Consider the following 12,849-nt stretch of genomic DNA (forward strand, 5'->3'; position numbering starts at 1 on the left):
ATAGATAACAAAGAAAAATTAAACTTGGAAAAGGGACAAAAAAAACAAAGCAAAGAGAGGCCACGTGAAATGCAGGCAGAAGATAACCTGGAATACATCAGAAACGATTAACTGGCCTGCATCCCTGTGCCCTACCTGTCCACATAAAATGCAAAGCTACCCAACTGCCATCTATAACTTTGGAGTTACCACCATTGTCTTCTGTGAGAACCCACCTAACAAAGTACCCTCTGCCATGGAATTGGGAACAGTAAAAGAGCCGAAATGATGATAATCTCACCAACTTTTATTTCAAAAAGGCCAGAACTACACTTCAGCTCTGTGTAGTTATTTAAAGGGTTAAGCTGGTTTAGTCTTTCTGTTGCCATGAGTGTAAGCTACCCCACATGTGAGAATTGTGATCAGGTGCAATCGCATTGCACAAATGCAATGTGCCGCTGTACCAGATCACCCTCCATCTCCATCTGATGTTGTACAACCTCTCAGAGTAGGGCCCAAACAGAAGATGGAGGGTGATCAGGTGCAGCAGCACATTGCAATTGTGCAATGTGAATGCACCTGATCCGGCCTCCACGTGTGGTGTGGCACTAAGTAGCAAATCAGTTAGTAAACTGCGCCAGGGGTTATAATTTGGTCGACATCTAAACATGCAACCAATTTGTATGGGGTTAAACTTGAATGCTTGAATCATTCCTTACGGCCTGGTGCAATGTGGGACCATCCAGTCTCCATCTCAAGATATGGATGGCGCCGCAGCCTATGTGATAAATATTAAAAAATCACGTTATATTGAGTGAACGTTTTAAATCGCTATTTCTCACGATATTTTCGAAATATCATGAAGTTTTCATTAAAATGTAGAATATCGTGTTTTTATAACAATAGTTATATTTTTAGAGGGAGCCCGAGATCGCTATTTCTCACGATATTTCTTACATCAGCTTTTACACCAATAGACACAGGAGGCCTTCTTACCCAAAAATACACATCAGATAACAACAATGAACAATAATAACTCGGCACAGTATCGGCAAAATTACATTACAGAGCAAGCATTAGGGTTCTCATCACTGAATATCTGCGGTGGATACGCATACTCCACATAATATCTATGTGCCCAATACTCACTTTTCTTTACATCGCTTTTCGTATCGTCTTCTCCACCTTTCTCATCTTCCCCTTCCTTCTTTTCAGCCTCCTCACTCTTTTCTTCCTTCTTCCCTTCTTCTTCTTTCTTCTCCTCTTCTGGTGGTGGCAGTGGTGGTGGCACGATCGTCGCCTGCTTGCGCGTTTGCTTATATATGTATTCCACTAGCTTTGCTGGATCCACCATGCCTTTTACAATCACTTTGTCATTTTTCAAATCTGTCTCTACAGACTCCACACCTGCAGTATATAGCACCCTAAGGTATAAGCCATTTTGATATGAGGGGATAATGCTTGAAATGCAAGTTATCAGACTGTTTTTTTATCAACATTTCATGCAACATTAACTTCATAAATGCTGGATCTATTTTGAAGTCTTTATCCACAACCTCTCTCTCTTGCACTACATATCTATAAGGTTTACATTTTGTACACTTGTATTTTGCCATACTCGTGATCAGCCCATAGTTTCCTGGCAATTACACATCGATTGAGTGGGATCAACATACAAACATTAACTTTTTCAACCAAAAAGTTTTGGGTGCTTGCATACTCTTTCTTTTCTTCTTTTTTTAAAGGCAAGCTGGGGTTAAGCAGACCCCTACCAGATATCTCTTAAGCCCCATATGGCAGAGGGATTAGAACCTGAGCCTTCAGCTCGGCACAGGACCCAGCTTACCACACACCTCGGTGGTATCACCAAAACATCTCTGTTTTTTATTAGTTGAAACCATGTAAATCATTTACGTGGGGCTTCATCCACAAAAGATTCAACAAAACGTGAAAAACTAGGTATCTTAAAAGTTAGTTACTACAATGCTAACAAAAGTAAGATATACGTAGCATCTCATGAACACTTTTAAAAGACAAGACAGTGATTATAGCTAGCCGGTGCCATCACATGGCACACTTTCAAGTCTGCCGCTGACAGTCTGTCAATTGTGGGGCTCAAAAGCAGGTGGAGGGCAGCCAGGTCCAAAGGTACACTTAAAGTGCGCCATGTTACGGCACCTGATCCTGACTCGTGGGCTTGTACTTTTCCTTTATATATATATATATATATATATATATATATATATATATATATATATAGAGAGAGAGAGAGAGAGAGAGAGAGAGAGCCGAAAAGCGATCAACGTTACTTAAAAGTGAAACTCAACAAAGCGTTGAGACCCACAAGCACAAACACAAACACAACAGCATAACATGAGAACACCAATAACACAAAACAGAACACTCATTGAGGACCACAAACATCTATATGAGGATCGGTTTGTGGCAGAGGCAGGTCTTTGAGATATATGCGTAAGATAGCATACACATCAGCCAAGACCCTATGGGTCAACCGGTTAAGGTTGAACGGGACATCCCGAAAAGTAGCATCATTTCTGGCCATCCATATGAACCACCACCCTGTAAATAACCAAACTCTCCAAATAGTCCTCCACTTCATTTCGCGTCTAATTATAGCAGGGCCGAGGATAAGATCTAACGCAAAGCAACCCTCCCGCACAACAACTGATGGAGCCCTCCAAGTTTTTGAAAACAATTCTTGAAACACTTCACACGACCAGAAGAGATGTTGTGTAGTTTCTTCGGCCTGTCGACAAAGCACACACCAACTGGGAAACTGAAAACCCATCCTCTTGATATTGTTATGGGTCTGTATCTGGTCATGAAGAATCAACCAAGCCAATACCTTGGTCCTCGGAGATGGTCCCTTCGCCCATAAAGCATTGTTGAAGATCCAGCCCTGACCTGGAGGCAAAAGAGAACGGTAGACCTTGTGGACTTGGAAAACTCCCGCATTCGAGACTGCCCATTGAAGCCAAGATCCGTCTACCCCCACGTCCAAATCCCTGTCAAGAAACAAACGCAATGCCCTAAACCACATTTTCCTCAAATGCGATGTGTATGGTCCACGAGCCCCCCGACGAACAGCAAGCGAATCGATTAGACCATATTTTAGCCGGAGGAAGTTTGCGCAAGCATCCTGTGACGTATGAGCCAACCAGCACTGCTTCACAGCCAATGCCACACTCCTTTTACGCAAAGCAAAAATTTCTAAGCCAGCCATATTCCTTGGCATAACGATGGAGTCCCATCCCACCAAGTGCCTCTTATAAGGTCCATTTACACCACGCCACAAAAACCTTGACAAGACGCTCTTAAGTTGATGCTCAACATTGATAGGCATGACACAGACCGACATGAAAAATTCCGGAATTGCTGACAAAACATGCCTGATTAAAGTAATTCTGCCCGCAAGAGACAAATATCTTGCACGCCAAGACTGAAGCTTAAGACACACCTTGTCAACCACGGGTGCCCATGATGTTTTAGAGGTTGACTTGACTTGTAGGGGGAGGCCCAAGTACTTGATCGGCCATGGCCCTATAGCGCAGTTGAAAATTTTTTCCGCCACATTTTGACTGGTCGGATCGCCATTCAGAAGCGTGATCGAACACTTATTTTCATTTAGCTTCAGCCCAGACAACGCTGCAAAAAACATGAGAATAAGCCTAACGCGAAGCATCTACTGTATTGAAGCCCTTCCAAAAACTAGCATATCGTCTGCATATTGTATAATATGACCAGAAAAGCCTCGAATATCCAATGACTGTAGGAATCCCCTTGTCTGCGCTCGTCTAAGAATCACCGCAAGTCCTTCTGCCACTGTATTAAACAACAGCGGAGATAGCGGACATCCCTGCCGTAAGCCACGCCGCAAAGAAAATTGCTCACCCTTTACCCCGTTAATGGACACCATGGCTTGTGCATTGGTAATAAGCTCTGACACCCATCTGGAAAAACGGTTGCCGAATCCCATGTGATTCACCACTTGCAACAAAAAAGGCCAGTACACAGAATCATATGCTTTATTAAAATCAAGCTTCAACACGAAGTAAGGAGTACGACTCGCGTGCATGGAGTGAATGACCTCTGAAGCCGAAATATATGCTTGTTGAACTCTTCTATTAGGAATAAAAGCAAACTGAAAAGCAGAAAAAAGATTAGACGCCACCAATTTCAGTCTTGAGGCTAATACCTTTGCGACTATACGATACAAGGCTCCCATTATGGAAATGGGACGAAAGCGCATAATATCTGTGGCAACGCTTTCTTTTGGAATAAGAGAGATTAATCCGACATGACACTGCTTAGGCAGTCTAGAGTTACGATGAAACTCATCAAGCACTGTACATAAATCGCTCTTCACTACTCCAAAATACTTTGAAAAAATCTACAGGGAAACCATCTACTCCCGGTGCCTTCCAACCCGACAAATCCTTAATTGCGTTCATGATTTCTGCTTCTGAAAACCTACGTTGCAAGGTTAAGACCTGATCCGGTTGAAGAGAAAGAAATAACTCATGCCCAATATTACCCCCTGTATTTGGCGGAATAGAAAAAGAGAGAGAGAGAGAGCACGCTTGGTTTGTTCCAACGGAATGAGAGTGTGGCCTGTCAACTTTTTATTATTTTGATACTTTTTTGAAATCTAACCTTATAGATGTGATCTACATGGTTAGTTCAGTAGAAATCAGCTTTTGAACCATCTGATTATGACATATGAGCAAGATTTTATAAGGATTCAAAAATCAATGGCTCAAAATTTTTATAAATTTTAAAGCTCATAAAATTATATTTTTTCATTGAAAAAGTATGATCCAAGAGTCGATTTTTAGCATATAGATAATGCTTAAACACATCTGTGGGGGGGTAGATTTGCCAAACATGGCCCAAAACGTAAAAGAAAAAATATCAACATTGTCCATACGGTATAAACGGTTTGGAGGAACCAATTTTTCTATATATAAAGAATCCGAAAGAGAGAGAAGGTGCTAGTTGCTAACCAACTTTTCAGTGCACCAACAGCAGTGTGACCGTGAAATCGTGCATGCTAAAGTGGCAAAATGACTTTTAATATGAGCGCGCGCTAAGTGGGTTTTCTAGGCTTTTTTTGTTTTATTTTTTATATTTTGAGTGTGCAGATATGACCTTCATGCTTGTTTTTCATAGGAAGCTGATCTTAGAGCATTTATTTCAGAATATCATTTTTCCATATGTTTTCATAAATTTTTTAGTCTTCAAATATCATTTCTTTGATAAAAAAAACATGATCCATGTATTTTTGCCTAATTAATTGATGATGCCTAATACATTTATAGGGTCAAATTTTTCAAAAAAGTACAAAAAAACTCAATTATTATATATATATATATATATATATATATATATATATATATATATATATATATATATATATATATATATATATATATGAGTAATGCACTCGTTCTGTCCCATTTTTTAGTTCTACCCCGTTAGGCCCCTACAAAAATAATAGTTTTTAGTTTTTTTTCTCACATCTAGCACCATATATGTGATCTATAGTTTTGTTTAGTGGGAACCGGCTTTTGGATCATCGGAATCTAACTTCCAAAATCAATGTCCATGAAGTATTCAATTTTTTTGGCTCATAAAACAACATTTTTAATTAAAAAATCATGATCCAAGAGTCAATTACCACTAAATCGAGCATGCTAAATAACGACTCAGATATATGGTAAAACACTTCAAACTATAAGGCCTAATGGGGAAGAACAAGAAAAGAGGGCCTAATATGTTTAGTTCTCTATTATATAGCAATAATATTTACTACCTAATGATGATGAAGGTAAGGAACTAGTAAGCTAGAAATCATTGGTGCAAAGTTCAACATGATCTGTTTGCTAAGGATTAAGACTTAGATTGTGCTTTTTAAGTAAAAAATATGTTTTTTTAATTATAAAATTTTATCACATTGTGGGCTGTTGATATTTGAACTCCTTTAAAAACTTAATTACTTGTCATAATCACTTTTTATTAAGGGAAAGGTAAAAGTAAATATTGTTAATGCTCAGTTAGTTGGTTGATGACATCCGTAGGAAACAAGTTTCCTGGTAAACCAGTCACGTAGATCATATTCGTACAATTTGATCTACAAAAAATTGTAAAAAAATTGTAAGTAATTTTTACTTATAAGTTATTTATTGGTAGCCAATATATATATATATATATATATATATATATATATATATATATATATATATATATATGTCCTATTAAAAAATTATGATAAAAATGAAACTCCAGTTGAATTAAAAAAGATGTCAAATACTGGGGTGACTGGCAACAGAGCAATGGACTCCACGTAGGGTTGTCAGAAATAACAGAGATCCATGTACACGTGCATATTAAGGCTGCCAAGCACATGGGCGACGTAATGAAGGGGCAGGCAGAGCATAAAAAGACGAGTTCGAGGTACAACTTTGTCTTTTTGTAGTCACAATGTCATCATAATGCCATATCCCGCATGCTAAAGACTAAAGAGACGCTCGTCACCTCTTCATCTTTATATCTTTGTGTCCTGACCGTGCAAGCCGAGTTTAGATCCATGGTTAGTATTACTTAGAATTTGGATTTTTATTTTGAGTTTATTTTTATATTTAGATTTTATTCAATATTCAACGTAGGCTAGAGTTTTTTTGTTTTATTATAAATAATTGTTTTGGAGTTTATGCGAGGACGTTGAGAGTTGAAGTTGACTTAAGAATATTAAATTAAGTTTATTATTTATTTATTTTTTAATTCTTTTTTCGTTGTTCAAGCTTTTCTTTGAATTTCGTGCATAAGAATAAAATAACATAGTTTTATCATAAATTGAACTCTTTCTATTTACATCAATTGATATCATAACCGAATTTCTGATAATATTTACATATCGAGAAATACTAGCAAAGAAATAATAGAAGAGATCGAGGTAGAAAGCACGAATCCATCAAAAGAAATGGAGTCGTAGAAAATACTAGTGAACCAAAAACTTTTCCAATTGAGTGATGATATTTGGTTGCTCTTTCGAAACATGCAACGGTTGCAAGAGGGTTTGGATGTCGTGAATCGTCAAATGGATGCATGGGAGCGACAGAACATCGTTTTCATGCAACATTTGAAGAAGCGGCCTATGAAAGAAGAGGAGTACTCAAAAGAGAGTAGTGATGCAGCATCAATTATATTTGGATCCAAAAGTCTCTACAACTGGACCTCTCTACCTTATCTCAAATATTGCAAGTTGATCTATTTAGTATTATGGTATACCAACCACCAAAGAGCAACAAGGTTTATATGTACTCGCTATTTGGATTTCTGGCAACATGGATCTTGTTGTCAACCATTTCTCTAGATCAGTGCATCAATTTACTCATTAGAGATGACAACACCTTCGTGGTTTTCAGAAGTCAAGTGAAACTGGAAGAAACGAAAGCGAATCAGACTCGAGGCTGAGCCTTTTTCCAACCCGGAGAGAATTATTCAAGAGCGAAGCTGCAGGCAAGCCGAGTTCATAAGCGATGCAGGATCCAATTGGATACATAGTTAGTATTCAGGATTGAGATTTATGTTTTTAATTTGTTTTCGTATTCAAATCTTATCTAATTTCCATGTAGAGTGGATTTTTTATTTTACTATAAATATTTGTTATGGAGTTTCTATAAAGATAGTTGAGAGTTGAAGTTGATTTGAAAATATTAAATTGAGTTTATTTCTTATTTTTTCAGTTTTTTTTTATTTTTTTCTTTGAATTTTGTGAGTAACAACAAGATAACATAGTTTTATTGTAAATCGAGTCCTCTCAATTTACATCACCTTCTTTGTCATCTATTCTTTGTTCTCTATATTCTTCTTTGTAAATATAATGCATCAAAACACACACCCATTTCGTTGTTCTTCTTAGCCTCAAAGCAAACTCACATCTCCACTTCCCTCTCTTCATTGAATCAAAACTAATATAGAGATTGCCTATCGAAAAGAAACTAATATAGAAACCGAGATTTTTTGAACGAGGAATAGTTCATGATAATGTGTTTTGGAAATTATCTGAAAAGGCAGATATAGACCTTAAAATTATGGAGAATAAATAAGATATGAATAAAATAATTATGTGAAAATAATAAATTTTAATATCAATGACTTCTTTGAGGATTTTGTTGATTTCTGACCATATCATGATACGCAAAAATTTGTGTCGGTAGACATACGGTTACGGCGATCTCCTTTCTGTTCCTTTTGAATGTGTCCATCACAATCACACATAGATACAGACACACGCACCGCTTTTTTTTTTGTTTTTAGTCTCTACGTGGGAGCCCGAGTTGGAATCGGCCTGGGGGATTCACCGAATCCCCGTCGGTATCCGCCGTTGGGTGTTGCCGATCTGGGACGAGGAATGGAGATGGGAGGGGCGTCAGCGTTAAAATCCACAGATTTCCTACTACGTTCGTGAGAGGATGTTGCCATCGAATCTGCGGATGTGGACGATTCTGGTATACTTCCCGAGACCGGCTCACAAACAGAACCCTAGAGAGAGAGAGAGAGAGAGAGAGAGAGAGAGAGAGAGAGAGAGAGAGAGAGAGAGAGAGAGAACCTTTCATCTTCTGTATACGCCTCTGGACCAGTTCTGCACATGAATCGCAGTGCATGCGAACGGTTAAGACGACCGTAGCAACGACAGGCTGCCAACCACAATCACAATTCACCATCAAACAGATACCCCATCTCATGTCATTACGGACCACCAATTGTGTGTGTGTGTGCCGAGAGAGAGAGAGAGAGAGAGAGAGGCCCATGTAAGGATCAGAAATCTAACTGCAGAATAGGGAAACTGAAAATGTCTTTCCATGTGCAGGTGCAGATCATCAAAATATGGTGCAATCCAAAAGAAATGGGAGCGGCACATTTCTTGTAAAATCACAATGCACCTGATCTTTCTTCAAAACCATGAAAATCAGGGAAGAAACACAAAAATACCTGATCCTCATTCAATATGTTTCTTTTTTTCTTAAAAAATAGTTATTTTTATTCTCCTTATTCAATATTTCGATCTTAAAAGTTAGAACTATGCTAAAGGCTAAAACTACGTATTCTCACAGTAAGAACTACGACTTGGCAAGAGCAAAAGTGAAAAGAGAACAAATTAAATCTGGACCATTGGTTTCCATATCCGAAGGTCCACGCCATCCCCCACAAAACCACCATAAATGTGACTCAGTCGGCATGTCAGGCATGAGCATTTAATCACTCGATCATTTCATGTCAATTGTGCATGTCATTCATTTCTGGCTTTGCCCCAAGACAACAAGGGGCAACAAATTTGAAAATCAATTGCTTTTCTCTGCTCTTGGTCACAGGAGGAGAGTTGCTCTTTAGGTTTTTAAGGGTCACAAGGCTTATTACCTAAAGTTCTCTCTCACTCTATCCTCTCAAGAGATTAAATTACTCAAATACCCTTATCTCTTAAACTAATTAGGGATGGGTCTAATTGATTAAGAAGACGGGGATGACGGCAGTGTTTGCAAAGGTACGTACTAGTTGTCCCGTGGGAGGGTCCTGGTGGTGGTGGGCCAGCGAGCAGATCTGATGGTGCTAGTCTACCCACATGGCTTCTAAGTTTTCCCTTCAGCCATCGTGGATCTCTTTCTCTCTCACCTTTGCTTTGGCTCAACATCCATGATGTATCAAGTGGACCAGAGAAATCTCTCTCTCTCTCTCTCTCTCTCTCTCTCTCAATTGTGACCATAACGAGAGAGAAAAGACAGACACACCTCTTCTTTTTTCTCCTCTTGCTTGGGTTGCTCCTCTTCCTTCTCCTTCTCCTCCTCCTCCGGGGACTTGGGCAATGGGGAGATAATCTCAGCCTTTCTCCCACTCTTCTTCTGAATCCTCTCACAGACCTTCACCGGGTCTGCTGCCTTCCCCTTCACAACCACCTTGTGGGACTTGCTATCTGTGTGCACCTCCTCCACACCTGCCACATATTACCCGTAACAATACATCAATTGCACATATTAACCATAATCTGGACAGGAGTTCATCTTATAACATGCACATAGGCAATATTACATAGAAATCTATCAGAAGCCCTCGAAATGTACGCCGGTGCCTCCTGCCAACCGATAGAGTGCCGGTTAACAGATAAGTTTAGCTGCCACACTATAGTACGCCCAAAAGGTCACACACAAACATGAAATTGTTCACTTTAGTTTTCCCATGATAAACAAAATGAGCTGGTACATAAAGACTACTATTCTTAGATGGAGTCAGGAAATTATATATATCGTACTATAGTTTGCTCATCTATAACAGTATGAAAGGTTAAAAATACCATGGAACTACCACACTGTGAATTGATGGCCATGAAACTACTACACTATGAGCATGTAATGTAATGGCACACCAAATGAATTTATATTAAAAAAAAAAAGTTCTTTAGTTGTTAAAAATAGTGAAGTCATTAAGAAAATTTAAGTATTTCCATGGATGGATACTGGATATATACGGATGGTAACGAGGCAAGAAAAATACCTTAAATATCAGGATAAGGTCATAACAGAATCTTAACGTTTCTTTGCACACAATACAGAATTTTTCATAAATGACCACCAATGGAGACGTGGATCTAGTGCTAAGAGCAGATAGTCCAGCATTAAACCAGAGCAGGGGGTGGTGGGTGGCATATAATATTGGGGATGAGAGAGAGAGAGAGAGAGAGAGAGAGATGACCTGGGAACCCTCTAAGGGAACGTTGGACCTTCCTGGCACACCCTTCACAGTGCATTTCCACCTTCAACACAATCTCTGGGTTCTCTTCTTCATTCTTCTTCCCCTCTTCCTCCTTCTCTGCATCACCCTCTTTCTTCTTCTCCCCTTCTCCCCCTCCATCCTTCTTCTCTATACCTCCCTCCTTCTCACCTCCCCCTTCCTCCTTTTTCTCACCTTCTCCACCCTCCTCCTTCTTCCCTTCCTCTTTCTTCTCCTCCTCCTACATTACACATCCAAGACCTCATTAGATTAGTATGTGTCAATATTATAAATTACGGGAATTTGGGTTTCTAAAATCAGGAAACCTGGGGGCCAGATTTCGGGAAACAGAAAGATCCACCCGAAATTTTTGTAGAAAGAAACAAAGTAACTCGAATGGAAACCTTTTCTCCAAAAACAAGAAAAGCTTTCAAAGGAAAAAAGAAAATAGAAAATGCTGAAACACTAAAATTACATATTTTTAGACCAAAAATGGAAAGAAACCGGAGAACGAAGGTACTGTTTCGCTCACTAATATTTTCCTTACAAAACCAACAACAACAACAAAAGAAAACTTCTAAACCCGATGCACAGTTTTAGCTCAAAATGGAAGGTGTAAAACGAAAAGAAAAAATATTTAAAAAAACACGCATCAACCGAACAAAACTCTGTTATTTCCCAAATGATCATCTCAAACTCGGTACACCATCACTTCCAAAACTTCCAAACCAGAGAGAGAGAGAGAATATCCATATCCATTTTATTTAAAAAGAAAATTATAATAACTAGGAAAAGGCTCGAACGTACTTCACCCATTTGAGAGAGAGAGCTTCTCTGCGTTTCCTCGTCGACGTTCGTTCCCTCTAGAAAACGAAGCCTTACTTTTTATATGAGAGAGGGAGAGAGGGAGTAACCGAAGAAGGAAGACGAAATTACAGCGCAGTAATTTCCATGCAGTTAACCTATTAATTACTACCGTGCTCTCTGTATTGACTCCAGTTGCGTCATCCTGACGTATCTCTCTCGCAACAAATATGCAAATGACCAAATCACCTTAAAAGAATTCGTCCTCGAAATGTTATCATTTGCCCTTTGGAAGCCAAGATATGACCGATTTTACCAACGGGGTAGTTAGTTCTGACTTCTGACCACTTCTTGGTAAATAAGAACATCGTTTTCGGACATTGGAAGCACCAAAGGATGTAGGGGTAATACCGTCATTTTAATTGGACTGCCACAGTGCCATACGCCATCGTAAGTGGCCTGTGAGTCTGTGACTTTTAGCTGTCCAAATGGATCGGGTTTGGACGGACCCTCGATCCGAATCCGATTTTTTGGTTGGGAATGGATTTTCTCCATCGGATTATTTCGAAATTGGATAAGATTCTCTATTGGCCTGTATGTGTACCAATTTGCACCTGTAGCTGTGACCCCGACTTGTACTTCTGAGTCTGTCTGGATACAGATCCAAACTATGTGGCTCCTTACTATATCTGCTTAATATATCCCGTACTGGATCTGGTTATTTTTATGATGGAGCAGATAGAAAAGCTTCTTCCCTGATCTTCAATATAGGCGCCCTTGTTCTTTTAAGGAGAAACTTGGAAAAATCTTGATCCAAAGTTTCCAATACATCTTTACCGTGACAGATTCTGTTTGAAGAATGAGATCCATGAACCAGAACGGAGTCCAAGTTAGGTCCAAATGATAGGTGGATCAGCCTTTAAACGTCGATATTGAATCGAAAGTTACCATGATAATGTAAAGGTAGAACCAAGGCTTAGTGGACCTGTGCGATTCAATCTGAGGATGAAAATCTGCAAGACCAGCTCAATAATGGCATTATATGTCCAGTGTTGCTAGTATCCTTGCGGATCAGCTGATTCGGGCCGGTTCTTATCGTATAAGCCCAAAATTGATTCGCAAAGAGCCGATTCAACCTTTAGCGGATTTTTAATATTCTTATATTTGAGAAAAAGTTTTAATATTTTAATAATATTTTTCGTTTTTATTGATAAGGTAAAAACGGCCGATTCAGCTCGATTCGCTTCAAAATCTGAATTGGCCGATTCTCTAAATCATTTT

General features: G+C 39.0%; 1 protein-coding gene across 3 annotated transcripts; it reads right to left on the minus strand.

Moving 5' to 3' along the window:
- Positions 1–1,036: 1,036 nt before the first annotated feature.
- On the minus strand, positions 1,037–11,580 carry LOC149813108 (heavy metal-associated isoprenylated plant protein 7-like). Of its 3 annotated transcripts, none has more exons than XM_089991559.1 (6): positions 11,572–11,580; positions 10,960–10,993; positions 10,747–10,863; positions 9,789–9,991; positions 8,612–8,699; positions 1,037–1,386 (listed from the first exon to the last, which is right to left on the minus strand). In XM_089991559.1, exons 1-6 carry the CDS (start codon positions 11,578–11,580, stop codon positions 1,037–1,039), a joined length of 801 nt encoding a protein of 266 aa, XP_089847685.1. The 3 variants fall into 3 exon arrangements, with proteins under 3 accessions (XP_089847685.1, XP_089847684.1, XP_089847683.1); XM_089991558.1 differs by having other exon boundaries at positions 10,960–10,999; XM_089991557.1 differs by having other exon boundaries at positions 10,747–10,851; positions 10,936–10,999.
- Positions 11,581–12,849: the final 1,269 nt, after the last annotated feature.

This window comes from Nuphar pumila, chromosome 16 (assembly GCF_984573655.1).
Source record: "Nuphar pumila chromosome 16, dmNupPumi1.hap1.1, whole genome shotgun sequence".
Lineage (NCBI taxonomy): Eukaryota > Viridiplantae > Streptophyta > Magnoliopsida > Nymphaeales > Nymphaeaceae > Nuphar > Nuphar pumila.